This window comes from Macaca fascicularis, chromosome 4, assembly GCF_037993035.2.
Source record: "Macaca fascicularis isolate 582-1 chromosome 4, T2T-MFA8v1.1".
In the NCBI taxonomy this organism is placed as follows: domain Eukaryota; kingdom Metazoa; phylum Chordata; class Mammalia; order Primates; family Cercopithecidae; genus Macaca; species Macaca fascicularis.
The window spans coordinates 33,254,195-33,271,997 of NC_088378.1; the positions used below are offsets into that span (position 1 = coordinate 33,254,195).

Here is a 17,803-nt window from a genome sequence, read left to right on the forward strand (position 1 = left end):
AAATTGTCTCCAAAACGAGTACCTGGTGCCAAAAATGTTGGGGACCACTAGTTAGTGTATATTAGTGATCAGAACATTTCCAGGGCTTAAGGCATGAGCCTGAATGAGCACAAAGCTGAAGATTCTTTAACAACCAAGGATGTTAGAGAAGAGGAAGAAGGCAAGAGAGAAACCTACTGGAAAATAATGAATATAGGAGAACAAATGAAATATATTCCTTCATAATTAATGGCTACTCAAGTCTATGATAGTCACAGCATCACATAAAAACCTGCACTCTGGTATGTAAGTGAAGAGTTAGATCACCCAATGGAAGACCTACTCGTTTGCCATGACTGAATGGCATTCTCTTAACCATCCTCATTTACATGAAACTCATTGTTCATGACTAACATGCATTTGAGGAAAGCAGAAGGATTTCATCTGGCCACTTGTATTGCATCTTCGTCTCAGCCAAGATTTCAAGAGCATTAGCACCACTATCAATCCAGTAGAGCTGGCTGCTCATTGCACCATGTGAATTCCAGCTGAATACATATTAGAATTATATAATTGGTTGAGTATGTAAACCCTATGGATTTACCCTCAAGTCTGACCAACATTTACTACAAATGCAGAAGAAACATTAGGGAGATAATTTTGCTTGGATAATTATAGGCATTCATGACCCATTGTTGTCTCTTTATTTGCTGTGCATTTACTTGGATAATGGGTTCTAATTGTTGTTTCTGAAAAAGAAAGAAAGTCTGCAAGCATTAAAACACAGTCTATCAGTGCCAAAGGGATCGGGGTTCCAGTGTCCAATAATGTTATTTCCTAAAAGATGTGTATTCCAATTTGGTATAATTATGTTGATCCTGATTTTTAAAAATGCAGATAACACAGTGATAGCAATACCAGTAACACCAAGTATTTAAGGATTCTTCCATTTTCAAAGTGCTTTCACTTAGAGTAATTAGCAATTGTTAGTAAATATTATAATTAGCAAATTATCAAATATTAATATTATAAAATATTTAAACTAGCAAATTACTAAATAATAATTTTATTTTTAGTAATAGAATTTGGACTAGAGTAGCAATCTATTTTAAATTCCAGCTTTCAACGTGGTATTTTAACAAGCAGAAAGGGAGGGCAGTGATAATTCACTTAGTTTATAAATCCTAGAAGTTTTGTGATAGGATTATAATGTCTTTTACATTTAAAACAATTTAAAACAATTTTACATTTAAAACAACTAGAAAATTATCATAGTTTAACTGCACAACTGTAATGAGAAAAATCCATTTTCGTCTAACAACCTGAAATGTTTAAAAAAAATCAGTAAACAAGACACTTACTGACCTAGGGAAACTATCCTTTTTAAAAAGGTTTTGTAAAAAACATTACTGTTATAATGTGAGCTAGAAACTCTGAGATATGAATTGAATATGTGCACATAATCCTGAAGATGGGATTTTAATTTTCATGGGTTATTCAGAGGAAAAAAAAAAAAAAAAGAGCTAAAGGTTGCCGCAACCTTCATGGGAAGTCTAAAGCTTAGTGATAGTTTTACCTTGGTGATTTATCTATTTAATCCCTGGTCATAAATCTTATAGATCACAAGCATTTTGGCTCCAAATTTCTTAGATAATATTGCTAAATAAATCAAATGTGTAAGAAGATAGAGATAGATTGGTGTAATTATTATGATGTATGAATACAGACAAGCATATAATATTTAAATTATACATATATATCAACTTCATCAACTATTTACGGTGGTCACTGTGCTTGGCCTTCTCATCTTGTTGATGTATCTATTCTAGCTATAGATTGTAACTAGGCAGTAACATTTATCTGGAGAGAAGCAAATAAAAATGTAAGTATTCCAAATGTTTATATTCATTAATTTCTGGCATCACATAGCTTATAGGTTAAATAAAATATGAAAGTGACATGTGAATCTCTGCCTTTGAATACTTAGGATGTGTTTGAATATATAATATTATTGAAGTTGTTATAGATTTTCATCAGTTATATAATAAAAGACAGTATTGGCACAAGGCTGGGCAGAGGTAGGCCCTCAATAAGTTCTGTCTACTAATATCGTTGTAAATACTACTGCCTTGTGTGGGTCAGGAATGCTGAAATTTAAGTTTTTGAAAGAATGAAACTCAAATTTAAGCTGACCTTTAGGCTCACTCAAGAGATCATATTGAATGCACATTGTTAAAATTAATATAGAGAAATATATTCCAAGACAAGAGGTAAATTTAAGGAAACATCCAATTCAACCATATTCTCTAGAAAATTGAGAATGCTCTAGATGCTTTAGTACTCTTTCCTACACATTGTTTTATGTCCACATGGGAGATTATGATGGGTCTTCCTGGTTCCATATACCAAAGGAAAAAACTAAAGTTCAGAGAAATTAAATGCCTTGATAGTGATTATACAGCTTGCTTGTGGCAGAACCAATATTGGAACTCATATATTTTGACTCACCTCTCTGTGCTTCTTCCAGTGGGGCTACAGTAATAGAAACAATTACAGAAACATTGAAAAGAAGCAAAAAAAAAAAAAAATCAATAGAATTTAATGTCAGACAAACTGTAAATGTTCACTGTAAAAATCAGTAAATCTTCACTGTTTGGCAAGAGTTATGTTAACTATGCTACATAGTTACAGTTATATTAACAGGTATGTTAATATAAGGGACTACAACTAATATAAGGGATGCGAAAACTGCAGATTTAATTCTTAAACTATTAACTAAATACCTTAAACGTTAAATCAACATACCTTAATTTGTTTAAAAATTTGTTAACAAAAAAGGCAAAGTTTTTGAAAAATTAGTAAATTGTATCTATAATTTATTATGGCACTATGCTTTCATACTTTTTCAGTATAAAAGGGTTTATCAAATCAATCATATTATTCCATTTTGCAGAATAGGAAACAGGTTTAAAGAAATATATCATTCAAAGACATACTTAGAAAATAAATCAAGTCTAATTAAAAAATCCAATTGTGGAGATTAAATCAGATTTCATAGTACTTAAAGGTAATTAAAGAAATAAGTGTTTGCTTAATGATTCTTCTGAGAATAAGTAGGAGAGATCATTGAACTGAAGAAGAAAAAACTTAGAAACTTCAGAAATGTATGAAGCTAACACCAAAATCACGAAGTAAATGATTTTTTTCTTTTTCTCCTCTTCCTCTCAGTCCTCTGCCCCCTCTCAGTTATGTGTGGATAGTCTCATTACCCTCATCTGCAGCTTCTCCACTGACATTGCGTAGCCACTCAGAATGGTTTCTTTTCCTACCCAACTGTTCAAGATGATAATTAGTTGAAAGGAGTCCTGATCCCCTATATGTGCAAATACAGAACATGCCCTGATTCTCTAACCCTCATGATGGAAGTTTTAATTTTATGCTCGTGATTAAAGGAGTGGTTGTTTTATATGACATCACAGTCCCAAGAAGCAATTCCTTATATTTTATTTCAAATGCATGACAGTTAAAGACACACAAAATATTCTCACACATTTACTTAATATGTGTTTAATTTTATTTTAGAGTATTGGATTAACTCTCTGTGGGAGCATTTTATGTTAGAACTGAATTTCAGGACCCACAGGAGAAGTTTCCCTAATGTCTGATAATCAGGAATTGTTGAGCTTCTATTGAGCAACTGTTTTGTTTTTGGCTTCTGGCTGCTCTGAATTGTTTACCTGTTGATTGTTCACTTTTGCATTAGCTGTGAAAAACCTCAAGGCCAAATGCTGATCCACCATTATCAAATGGACATACCTTATAACATGCAGTTTGAATTCTAAATACACCCTTGAATTTATCTTTTTTTTAGTATTTTTTTATCTTTAACCTTGCTTTATTCTTAATGCACATATTTTGACAGAATTAAATTATTTTTAGAACAAGATTGATTGTTTCTGTATGTATGCATGTACATGCATAAACATACATGCATATGTTGACATACATAGTCACATGTGTGCACATGTATGTACACATACATATATGCATACATGTATACATACTTATAAGTAGATCCTTATAAAAATAAAAGTGTATATTCAACCATTAAGAGGGATTATTTTCGTGTCCAGCTTCTTATTGGTTATCCCAATAACAGCTTCCCTTCCTTCCCTATTTGTGGAAAATGCCTGCTGCTCTTGGCTTTCTTGTGTTTCCTGTGGCGTGGTTTGGATAATCCAGGATGAAGAACATTCTCTGCTGGTGTGGAGCTAGCCAAATAGAGATAAATGACATAATCTTGGAATCACTTGAACTCAGTGATGATCTCAAAATTTCCTCTTTGTGTCACGGAACAATTAGCTTCATATCTTGGCCAAAATCAGTGCTAAGTCACTGCATTTGCCAATGCAAATTCTGTAGACGTTTTTTACTGTGCATGTTTATTTCTCATTCTAATTTTATTTTTGTTGTTGAATGCCATCTTCTGCCATAGCTGTAACTGCAATTACAGCAATAAGAGAGTGAATCTTCGGTTTATGTTGTTGAAAGACTATCAAAGCACAAATACAGATATATTTTATGAGAAAGTTTTATTTGGATGCATTATGTCAAGTATCTACATTACTAGAAACCTAAACTTACTTAATTCTTACCAGTAGGTTTCAATGACAGTTGGTTATAGGAAGAAGAGAATATCACCTTAAGAATCTGAAGTCCTAGATCCCATACTAAATTCTCCTGGAAATTTTGTATATGACTTTGGTTAAGAAAAACTGTGCCTGCCCCAACCAATTCATAGGATTTTGTGAAAATGTGGTAAAATTGTAAATGTATGCTGAACGGTAAGGAGCTAGTCAAATCTAACATATTCTTATTGCTTAATTTTTTTCTTGAAAAAGTGTTGATTTTTGTCAGTGAACACCTTTTACTTTACTTATGTTGGTTTTAACTGACATGTGAATGCATTTAATAATTTGAAATCTATTTTATGAATAGGTTTAAAATGTAGGGTGCAGTGACTCATGCCTGTAATCCTAGCACTTTGGGGGGCCAACGCAGGTGGATCACTTGAGGTCAGGAGTTCAAGACCAGCCTGGCCAATATGGTGAGACCCCATTTCTACTAAAAATACAAAAATTAGCCAGGTGTGGTAGCACCCGCATGTAATACCAGCTACTCAGGAGGGTAAGACAGAAGAATCGCTTGAACCCAGGAGGCAGAGGTTTCAGTGAGTCAAGATCGCACCACTGCATTCCAGCCTGGGCAACAGAGCAAGACTCTGTCTCAAATAAAATAAAATATTTTTAAAATTTTCGGAAGCTTTGTCAACAACCATTGACACGAGTTATGATAAACTGATGTAGGATTATAAAAAATAATTGGTACCGTTTTCTTTCAATCAGTGTAGTCCTATAGAGGGGGTATTTTAACCTGCGCATCTTCAATGCAATCACAATCCTGTCAAGAAAATCACCCATAGTAAACTGTCTTTGGATCATGTGTAGTAAAGTACAGGATGCTTTATAAAAGGAGTTTCTTTACTCGCAGTGCACACGCTGGGTATGTCTTGTCTGCTGTTCATGACAGCTACTATAACTCCTTAATGTGGAATCTTTGATCTAGATAATATTTATAAATTCAAAGCATCCCAGACCAGGTTTTATCTCCTTGACCCAAGAGATTCATTTAGACTTTCCACCTGAGCTGAAATGTTTAAAACATAGACTTACCTGGTCCTAATATCTTGCTAGCATCCCAAAAAAGAGAAGAACTATTAAATCTTTGCACAACTACCCAGAGTTAAGCCAGAGAAATACCATTCAGAAATAGTGTTCATGATCTGATCTGCACCGAAGTTAAGAAAGTATTTCAAAGTAATTCAAGTGTCAGGAGCAGGATGAAATCAGGACTTGCAATGTTTAATTTGTTGTTCTTTCTTTAATTCATTTAGCCATCAAGCAAGCCTGTATTGAATTGCCCTGTCATATATAATAGAAAATAAATCTACTTAGGGAAAACATAATAAGAGAAAGATTAATTGAGGGCATTTCCCTTTGAAACGGTAGCACAGCAGACCTTACAGAATTCAAAATGGTTGATGGCCCTTCAGAGAGCCAGTCAAGAACCGCATTACCATGTGTCAATCTTGGGGTAGGGGTTCGTGTATGAGAGGTGCCTCTCACAAGGCAAAGAAGCATGACTGGAGTGAAACATGTTGTTGAAGGCTAAAGCTAGCACCTGAGTTCTCTGCTGGTTCTTCATCTGGTGTTCAGCTCTATTACTTCAGACCCAAATTAGAAATATGTGCAAAGAGAGAAGTGAACTTTGAAACATGCCAGAAGGTATGAGATGGCAAGGTTGCTTTTGTTTGTTGAGGTTTATGATAAGTTTAGGTAGAATATGCACGCTTGATCTCTTCTGAAAGCTTTCCTGAGGTGTGAGGGCATACCTGCAAGGAAGCACATGCCACAGCCTGCACACAGGCATGCCCCACTATGGCAGCAGCTGAAGAAGGAAGAACTGCCACCATCACTGCCACATACTGAGATTTCCAAAATCTCTAACAAATTTCTTCAGGCTGCTTCAAAGTCAGAGGGATTTGGCTAGAGAAGAAAATATGTGAGGCTGCATATGTGCCAGGCCTGGAGGAATTTCTAAAAAGCAGCTCTACATTTCCACTTGTTACTGATGATCACGACCCAGAGCAGTCGGAAGTCAGTTAATAACATGTCACAGGGATACTGCTCTCCACTGGGCTATATTCACGTCTGCAGAAACAGCGATGTCATTTCATCCTCCATTGGCCAGACCCTAATCTCCATCTCTGGGGCGAGAATGACCAGTCTGTACTCTTTTGTCAGAGCAGTAGTGGAGAGAGAAATGAGAAAATGCTGCTAATGACTTTGTGTATGTGTTTCTTCCTTGTCCCTGTTTTCCACAACAATATCAACGTAGCTTTAGCCCAACGTGCCATTTAGATCGGAGTCTTGGATTGATCTGTGATGGATGCCCTGTCGGGTACACAGGACCACGCTGTGAGAGGTAAGCGTGTGCTGCACTGTCTTGCAAAATGATTTCTACCTTGGGAGTTATAAAACCACAGATACAATCATCCTTTGCATCATCCTTTGGAGAAAAATGGCCACACTCAATGAGGTGAAATAAAGTTTCTCAACACACTTGTCAAACAAATGCATTATATTTTTGTAATTTATTTATTTTTCAGAAATTGCTTCATAAATCTTCATTCACTCAGAGAATATCTGATTAATGTTTTAATCTTAAAGGTTAAGTATTAACCTACAATCTTTGTAGAAAGTATTGCTCAAGTGGAAAGTCATGCACTTTAAAATTTATCTTGCTGTCTCTGTCGGCACCATTTATTTTTCATAATTAGCTTTTTGTCCTTAAAATGTAGCTTGAATGCATAGTTCATAGTTCACCAAGTGGTTCATAATTTACTTTAAATATACTTGAAAATAGAAACAAAATGTAATTTATTATCATGATTTGTATCTTCTTCTAATTACTCCTAAAGCAGTATTTTAATTCCTGTTGATTTTACTGGGTTACTTTGCAGTGGACACAAGAGTATTATTTTATGTGATTTGTGTGATTATATTTCCTCCTGAAATGTTTTTGAAGAAATAATTCTTCTATATATTCAGCCTCAGCATAAAAATGATACAAACTTCCCCCTTGACATCATTGCCAAACACAAAAACCTCCCTCTGGTTTCAGCACTGGAAATGTCCACGCTGCTACCCTTCCTGGGAGGGCGGGGTGCAGAGGAAGTGACCTGCTTTCACTCATCATCACTGAGGCTAACCCTGAAGAGGGCTGTTTTTGCCCGTCTTTTCCTGTCATCTTGGCAGCTATCACCCCTGTTTCAACCAGGATGCATAAAATTAATGAAGCAGGAGCCTATCACCCACAGAGAATTTAGCTAGCGACTAGCAGTCTGTGGACAAACTGCCAGTGACAGTTCCTAGCAGCAACAAGTACTATTTGTGAGTATGGAAGCATCTGTAAATTAGGAATGTAAGAAAAAAAAAATGAAACAAGCAGCGTTTATTTGCAATCAAGAAACTAGATATCTTTAATTGTGTGTGTGTCTGTGTGTGTGTTTAAAGAAAGGCATGTGCATATTACTTACTATAATAGGAGAACATATCATTGCCAAGACAGATTTACATCAAGTGCTTAAACTCCCCAGTTCACTACAGGCAGCCTTTTTTTAGCAACTGGAAAATGACAGCTGCTCTGTCATACAAGGCTATTAAATCCACTTATCTAGGTGAGCATAATCTCTGATATATTTATATTGCTCTGCTTTATGTACTATACTCCCTATACATGTTAGACAATAGTTTCTGAACCATCTATAATTTAAAACCCCACATTTTACTTAACAAACATCTGTTTAGCAACTACCATGTGCTGGGTAAAGGGCTAGACATTGGATATAAATATATGCATTTTCCCATCCTTGCCCTCAGCACCTCACATCTTTCTTTAATGCAAGTGAGGATGGTTGCATGTATTCTTCAGAGAATTCTATTTGAATAGCAAAAATCACCAAGGAACGAAATACCTGACAGAAAGCATGATTTCCTGTCTAAAATCTGTATTAATCTGATTCAGAAGATGGCAACATGCATATGCAGTGTAATGAATGGCATAGCTTATCTCCAGCTCAAGTTTTTCCACAACTGATACCATATTTTTCTAGCCAGAATTTAGGTTAGGGTTTTCCAGGAATATTTAAGATTTATAATTTCATTGTATTTATGTGAGTCAAAAGAACCCCTTAGATAGATCTAAAATATGAGGGAAACATTTTTTTGTTTGAGATGTGCCTGTTGAAGTAGAAGAGAGGGAAGATAAGGGTCAGGGTAAGGAGGAGATACTGGTTGCATTGAAAATCTTGTAATCAAAACCATTCTGTAAATGATTTGTGTGATCAGCTTATGCACATCATCTAAATAAGACCAGAATTTAAAAACTAAAGCAACATTTCCCAAATTGTAGATGTTCCTGGAATAAAGAATTCTGTGATCACATAAGTTTGGGAAGCATCCATTTGCATGTTAAAAGTTCTGGCATGTCCTACAGTGTGTAATGAAGAAATCTGTTCAATTTGTTTAGCTCAGCATTTCCTAAACTTATGTGGCCATAAACTCTCTGCTTTAACTATATAGCAGGAATATGTCTCAGACTACAGCTCAGGTGGGACAACAGTTATAACTTTATAGTCTTTATCACAATTTAATGTATATTTTGAGACCCCTTTCTCTATATGTGGGACCTGTGAGGGCTTAGAAACATAATCTGAGCCCCTTTCAAGTTGTTTTCTTCTCCTCTCTCCAAGCTTGAATCAAAGTTCTATTAAGCTTAGCTAGTACCAAAGGCCTTGTTATGCAAGGGTAGAAGGGAGGGTATAATGTCTGTGAGTATGTGTTGAGCAAGGGGACATATGGTAGGGCCAGCCAGTGCTGAGCATTTCACCCAAGCATGTTTCTGCTGACCTATCCCTTTTTTCCTGTCCTCCTCATTACCTTTCCTTTCAGGTCTAGAAAGCCTCCCAACTACTTTCATTCCATTCTTGGGGGCACAGGAATCATTTAGCTTATTTCATTCCACGCTAAGACCCACCAGCATCTCTACCATCATCATTTTCCAACTCCATCCCATTTTCTATTTGGAAGAGGATGAGCTACATTCATGGAACTGGTGGCTTTCAGAGCTTGGAGTCTGGAAGATTCCTATGTCTCTGCCTTCTGCCCTGTCAAATCCCTTCTCTCAGACATGTAGCGCAAGATGGCCTTGCTTCTTGAATGGAGGGGGTGAAGAAAAGCAGTGAACAGGAGAGTGGCCAAACAAGATACAACCAAACATGGACTGGTATTCTGTCACAAGTAGAACACTAGTTACAGCTTGGAAAACATTCACTGATGGCCAAAACACCACTGTTTTTGAGGTATCACTGCTTTGCTGGGGATGTTTTAAACAAAGGGAAAAGAAGAGTCAGAGAGTGAGGGGAGAAGGTATTCATCGTGGCACCTTTGCTAAGATTCTAGACTTTTATCATCTGGACAAGAGGAGAAAAAAATTAACAAAGAGACAGTATCTTGAAGGGCTAAAAGGGATTAAGTAAGCCTTAGAGCATCAAGAGCAATTAAAAAGAATATTGAGCTAAAAGTGAGTTAAATGCTGAGGATACCTGCCTGATACTTTCAGAATAAGTCTATAACCTCAGCAACCTGTCATACATTATGGAGAAGGCATTTCAAAAAGACTGTGGCAAGTTTACCTGGTGGGTTCTATAGGACAACATGAAACCTAATGGGATACATAGACTTCTTAAGCCCTCCCCACTCCCCAGCTGGCAAATTTTTAACAACTCCTCCCTAGTGAGGGGAGAGGGGTCAAAAGCCAGGACTAATTTCACAGTTGCCACTGAAAATATGGAAGGTATTTAAATCCAATTGCTTAATATTTTGAAAATTCAACTACAGTTTTATCCTCAAGATTCATATCAGGTATCGAAGAAATTCCTTTCTGTTTCTTAAACTTCAGTTCCAAAATCCGGTTTAGTTTTTGTCTGCTTCAGAATGTCTGAATTGGAATCAAGTCTAATCACCCCTTTGATCACTATGCTCTTGAGACCTTCTACTCATTTCTGAGTCTCCTTGTGCCTTTGGGTCCTGAATGCAGAGCATGGGACTTACTAGTGCCGTTAGCAAAACTGCGACTCCAACTGAGGTGTCAAGAGGCCACTCATTTGTGGTTGTGCAGTTTGTACACTGCACAAAGACCCTCAGGGAAGGGGAAGATTGAGGGCTTAAATCCAGTCTGCCCTCTTCTTTTCCATGAAGTCCCTGGGTGTCTAGCTGTGTCCACTGTCTCTTTACTTTTTCTGCATGTGTCTAGAGAGAACACTTTCTTCCAACTTGCAAAAGGCACCATTTGAGCAGGCAAACACCCTCAGTCTTTTGCTGATTGTGTCAAATGGGAGGAAGTAAGAACACAGCATTACAGCCACACCCCTTTATACAGCAGCCACCCTCTTCTGTGCCTTTGCCAATACCGTTCCCTCTGCCTGGAGGATTGCAGCCCTTTCACTCCTCCGCCCGAGGCTAACTAATCCCTGTTCAGCTCCCAAAAGTCAGCACTATCATCCTGAAAATGTCCTTGATTAGGCCTAATCTGAGTTGGTTGCCCTTTTCTGTGCTGCCATAATAGCATTTGCATATCTCCAGTTGTTCTACTGCTACATTTTAAAATGTGTGTTCATTCTCCATGGACTGTAGTATAAGACGGTACCTTCTTTATATTAGTACCATGTAAAAGTGCTCAGCTGATTTTTTTTTTTTTTTTTTTGAATGGGGTGGGAGAAACAAGAGCTTTTCTCATTTGCTTGGCTAGATTAAGCTAGCATTATATTGTTTCATTGTTTTCAGTGTATAGATAATAGAAATGTAGACCATGATTTTAGCCAAAAGTTGCTGAAAAAATGATGGTGCAGAATGAGATAAAAGTCTCATCAGTGCGGTTGCTTTCTTCTCATTGTTGCTTCTCTGCACGTCCGCTCTTTTTCTACCTCTCCCTCTCTCTCTTCTTCTCTACCTCCCTCCCTCTAACATTGTTCCTAAATTATCAATAGCAGCAAGAGTAACAAATAACTGCATGTGTTATCTGGAGTCTTATTTACATTTAAATGGTCCTTTTTCAAAATATTGCAATTTGATTTGAAAAAGGTAACAGATATGGAAAGGAACAATGCCTTTGTTATGTCAAGATGTCCGTTTCTAGCAAGGCATTCAATAAACTATTTTTTAAAATGCACTCATTCTGCCTTGCATATGAAAATGAGGGGGCTTGACATTTCACATTGCAATTATTTTTGGTGGAGTGAAAAACCAAAGGACTGTGATTTAAACTGATTTTAATTAGGTGAATCCAACTTGATCAGACTCTAACACATTATTTTTATTAATAAAAGTTATATGATTAGCAGCATTATATTCTCTGACCCTCAAATTACTTTTTAATTCCGAATGGAACATCTTCAGAAATCTCTAATACTGTTCTCTGTATAGAAACACACACCCATACACCAGTAATGTGCTGAAGTGTTGCAGAAAATAGTCCCACTTTCAGTAACATGGCATATGATTTTTCTATCATGTATATTCACAAATTTTCCTTACATGTCCTGCAAGAAAAAAAAAAAAGACAGATACTTCTTTAGTTATTCTATTTAATTGTAGTTATCTTCTTCCTGAAATGAGTTTTTTTTATTATGGAGAATTTCAGTCTTATTAATTGCTATCTAAGTTAAGAAAAATTCCCAGATCTCGTTATATAAAGCCATCTCTCTGAAGGGCAATAAGTCATCTTGAGGAAAGTGAGCTGAAAATAATAGGTTTTCGTTTGCTGTGATAATGATCATTGTATATACTTATTCCAGTGGCACAAAGTGACTCTCTTACTGGTAAACAAAATGAGATGTGAATATACGTGGATGTGATCATAAGCTCTGAATATTAAATAAGGCAAGAAGAATCAGGTTAAAATTCAAAAGAATCTTCTTCTTATCTTTATCAAATGTCTCTCCTGAAGGGATTTTGGGGGAATTTTATGCACTCAAATTTTATTACATATTTTATAATAGAGAATTAATGAACAATTATATTTGTGGTTGGCAGTATTCTTCTAAGCAGTATTTATACAACTCATAAATGGATAAAATCTTTTGTGAATATAAGTAATTTCATTTACAAAATTATGATAAAAGATCAAATCTATGAATTATAGTACCTAAGAATCTATACGTTTTCTAGAAAACTAAGAATAGTCAGTGTATCTGCACCAAATTAATGACTCTGCCCCAGAATTGTGATTTGTTAAAGTACTCTCAACATAATGTACTGGATTTAAACCATTTTTATTTCAAATGGGAGAGAGCCTTTCTCTAAACAATGACTGCATATTTGTGAGTAGATGAGCATAAAAGTAGTGTACTACTGAGAAAATTATATTCTCCCACATTGTTTTTGATCCCCTTCAATTTTGACACTTGCTGCAAAAGACTTTATCTTCATAAGATGGCAAAAATAACAGAGCTAGCCTGACCATGAGATTCAGATGCCCTGTTTTGTTTCTCCTTTGGCAAGTGTGGCTTAGTATAAAGCGTGAGCAAATGTCATTGAAAGAGAAGAGAGAGCAGAATATAAATAGGCGCTGCCTATAAGGACATTTCTGCATGCCTGTAGCAGTAAGTTGCATTTTAAAACATAACATTTAGGTCAGAGAAAATTTGCTGCAATAATTTTTTAAAAATCTTCTCTGCCATGCCCTATAAACAAACTTTGGTTTTTCCAATAATATGTAGATAGTTTTTGGTAAGAAAGAAAGAGAGAAAGAGAGAGAGAAAGAAGAACAGAGAAAGAAAGAAAGAAGGAAAGAGAGAAAGAAAGAAAGAACCTGGATTTGCTGATAGAGTTGGCAGGCACAGTTCAGTATCACCTTATGGCATATTCCCATAATATGTAGGCATGCTTTCTCAAACTTCCCTTTAGTAAAGCCTTCAATGAAAATCTGCCTCTGAATTCATATGCAAATACATACAAATAGATTATTAATTCAGATATACCCACATCCCCCACCCAATTAATAAGAATCTTCTGAGTCACAGTTTCTAGTTAATAAATTCTGAACTCTTATTACTGAATTTCCTTGTGAGCCTGTTTCCTCATAACAAGTTCTGGCTGCAACAACAACAAAAAATGTGAACCTTACATAGTTGTAGAGAAAATAACCAACTGGAGTAGAGACACATGATGTGTTGCACTACAAAGGCTTTCCAGCATGGATCTGGATTCCTCCAGAATGCCAGCAGCAGATTCTTATTATGCTTTGGTCTCGTCTTCAGTGCCAGTGACAAGATTATATATATTTTTTTTTCGGGCTGAAATCTAATTACTAGTGGGCTGGCAGGATTTCATCTTGTATCTACACTGCAGTCGTAGAAAAACATTTTTTTAATCACTTTGCGTTTGAGAAAAGGAACACTTAAAAGGAAAAGCCATCATCCTGGGAGAACGGAAGAATGAAAAATATGTAAACATTGCCCCAACTGAGGTCCCCCTAAAGGCTCACTGATGAAATTTCTTGCCTTAGGTGTGCAGAAGGCTATTTTGGACAACCCTCTGTACCTGGAGGATCATGTCAGCCATGCCAATGCAATGACAACCTTGACTTCTCCATCCCTGGCAGCTGTGACAGCTTGTCTGGCTCCTGTCTGATATGTAAACCAGGTACAACAGGCCGATACTGTGAGCTCTGTGCTGATGGATATTTTGGAGACGCAGTTGATGCAAGGAACTGTCAGCGTAAGTCCTGAACTATTGATGCCCCTGACAGAATTGATGTATTGTACTTCAAAGTAGCTGATGAGTTCTTGACTGTGGATTGAAGAGTAGGAAATTATGTGGAATACATGGTTGATAGATGTGCAGAATATACAGAGTCTGCATATTCCAGAACATTTCCTTGTACTAACTAATAGAGTAAATCCTTTGAAAATTGCTGTGTTATTGAAGCGTCACTGTTTTCCACATGATAAACATGTTTCTATTTACATGCGGAAGTTTTTTTAATGAACTTATGTCCACGGCAGGAAAGAAGAATTTGCACATCAGGTAGACCCCATGTATCCTTTTTTTGTTTATCTCAATTCTAATCACTTGCCTGAAATAAATTTTTCTGCCCATGATATTTCAGTGGTAGCCATTGGAAGATGTTTATCAGTTATGCTTTCATATGTTAACCTTACAGTGTCGTATTTTGTAATAGGTGTAAAATTCTGCCAATATTTTCACACATTGGCATTTGTCATTGTTGAATGATTAACCTCATTTTAGTTTCATAATAGTAATTTACGGACTATTTCTAGAATGCTCTTTCAGTGTTTTCCTTCCACAAAATTAGCTACTCTAGGGCTTCATCCATACTAGTATAATACATTTCTCCCCTCTTTACTTTTTTAGCTATATTAATACTACATAGAATTTCCAAATCGTTAATATCAGTGGGATTATAATATGAAGGGGAATCTTGTTGCAGAAGGTCAAATAGAATGTGAATCCAATGTTAGCACTTGGCCATCATCAGCTTCATCTACTGTCATAATGTTTAAGCACAGTAGATTATGAGACCAGCCTATCCATTCATTTCTGTCCAGTTTATGTGAGAGGCCCTTCCAATTATTCAGGTGGGTCCCAGGACATGCAGAATTATAGAAACCACTGTAATGTAGCCTATCATCAACTCTACTGTAAGCACTAAAGACCCAGTAGGGTCCCCTATTTCATTAACAGATGTGTCTCTTTCATCACAGGTTTAGAAGATGAGTTCTAACTTTGTTATTTAATAATGATAATTTGTTGAATCAAAACCAGATCACTCTCTGTACCAACTGGCACCTATTAATGTAACCTGTACTTTGATCTTTTTTTAAAGCAAAATTTCCAACAGGCTCAAAGTGCCTATTAAACACTGAATTCTTGATAAATGTGTAAAATCATAGGGAGCCTAAGAAATTCTTCCTTTCCGGCCGGGCGCGGTGGCTCAAGCCTGTAATCCCAGCACTTTGGGAGGCCGAGATGGGCGGATCACGAGGTCAGGAGATCGAGACCATCCTGGCTAACACGGTGAAACCCCGTCTCTACTAAAAAATACAAAAAACTAGCCGGGCGAGGTGGCGAGCGCCTGTAGTCCCAGCTGCTTGGGAGGCTGAGGCAGGAGAATGGCGTGAACCCGGGAGGCGGAGCTTGCAGTGAGCTGAGATCCGGCCACTCCAGCCTGGGCAACAGAGCGAGACTCCGTCTCAAAAAAAAAAAAAAAAAAGAAAGAAATTCTTCCTTTCCGACAGATCATCTAGGGTCTACATTTTCTAGCTGTGTGCTCCTGAGCAAGACATTTGACCTCCTTGAGACACAGTTTCCTAGTCTACAAAAAGGGTCATGAATTTTCTGTGGGGACTAAAGGATTTGGCACATAGAGGGTATCCAGTGAGTTCCTGAGTCCTGGAGATGCTCACACATGGTAACTGTTTTTGGTAGCAGTGCTCATAGTAGCTGTGCATATCAATTGTTCACCAGTGAATTCTAGGGCTAAGTTAGTCATTTACTGACATTTTATCCTGTCTTCCAATAACCCCCACCCCCATAAAGTTAGAGATATTATTCCACTTATTTTATTATGGTAAACTAGGGATCTGTGGCATGAAGTCTTAAGAACATAAAAAAGAATGTGAGAATAAAAACATTTTGACCATTACCAATTTTCATACTACTTGCCATGAGTATAGATGTGATTATAATTTTTAATGCTCTTTGCCATATAATCACAATTAAAATTATAAGAAGCACATTTGTTACTTATTTTTATAATTTTTCATGGATACAATTATCACTTCTATGCATGGGTGGTAAAACCTCAAGGAAAGAAAGTTCATGAAAATACATTATTTTAGTTACCTATAGATTTGTTCAAGAAAAGTACACCACTACAAAGAAATACATTTTGCATTTTAAATGTGTGTATATTGTTGGTGTCATACTTTTCCATTGAAATGACACTTTAGCAAAACTTTATATTGCTTTGTTTTTTTAAGATAACGTTAATTAATTACCATCATATTTATGGTAAAATTTAATTTTGCAGTTTACACTCTAAGAAGACGTGACTTCTAAAGTCTAAATAATTTGATGTTTTTAAAATGTGTGTATGATACGCATAAGAAGCTTTCATAAAATAATAAAAGTATATACAAATTTGATAAATCAGATGAAAATGGATATTTAAAGGAAAAATTTTCAGCCTTTCCTTATATTTCAGCTACAGACTATCCATAGGCTCTTTCCGTTTCTCAATGGCCGTTACTCTAGTATCCACTTGGCAGACACTGAAGACAAACTTTACTGGAAGATAAATTAAGCAGTTTTTAGAAGAGCAGTTGTTTTGTTTGTTTATTTGTTTGTTTTTTAAAAGGAGAACCTAGAGCCAGGAGAATAAAATATTAGCATAGGCTGATAGAGTACCTGTTTATAACATAATTTTAAGTTGTGTTCAAATCAAAGTATTCAGAAATTTAACAAAATCATCTATGAGTAGCCTAAATTCCCATGTCATCTCCTCCTTGTATTTTTATTCTGGTATAAATGCAATTATATGTACCATTAAAAATATAGGGTAAACAATGAATTACTATTCTATTTGTGAAAAGGCCACTTGAGCTTTAGACTGATTTATTCTACATTTTAGAATAACCTCAGACAGCTTTATAACAAAGCAAAAAAGAAAAAAGATTACTTAAACTACATATATTTTCTATGTTTGGAGATAGCCTATCAACTGTAAAATAAAAGTGATTCTTAAATGCTATAATGCTATAGTCTTAAGATACTTGAAATGATGCTGTTGTTGTCTTATAAACTTTCGAATCTTAAAAAAGGCATAAATATTTCACCTCAAACCTTTTTTTAAACTTAACACAAAAACTGGCACATAGTAAATCATTAAATCAAAAAAAGTAACTAAATTTGTCTAGATTAATAGTAACATTAAAATTATGCCAGGGGTGCTATTAATTTTGATAATTCCTCAAAATTATTTTAGTTCTAAAGTCAGTATGCATTACTTACAATGGGATAATAGTATTTTAAGTGTTACTCTGAGGTATCTGTAAAGAACTAAAACAGCATTACACCTTGAGTCAAGAACTCCAAGTTCCCATTACGTTCTGGACTCACCT

The 17,803-nt window shown here is 36.0% G+C and overlaps 1 protein-coding gene across 9 annotated transcripts in view; it reads left to right on the forward strand.

Moving 5' to 3' along the window:
- The window catches only part of LAMA2 (laminin subunit alpha 2), a 611,630-nt gene that overhangs the window by 368,445 nt on the left and 225,382 nt on the right, over positions 1–17,803 (forward strand). For 8 of the 9 annotated variants that reach the window (XM_065543374.2, XM_065543379.2, XM_065543380.2 and 5 more), the window contains 2 exons: positions 6,937–7,023; positions 14,167–14,378. In XM_065543374.2, the coding sequence (XP_065399446.1) occupies positions 6,937–7,023; positions 14,167–14,378 (299 nt within the window). The remainder of the gene's footprint in view (positions 1–6,936; positions 7,024–14,166; positions 14,379–17,803) is intronic. The other variant, XM_065543378.2, reaches the window with a different exon arrangement.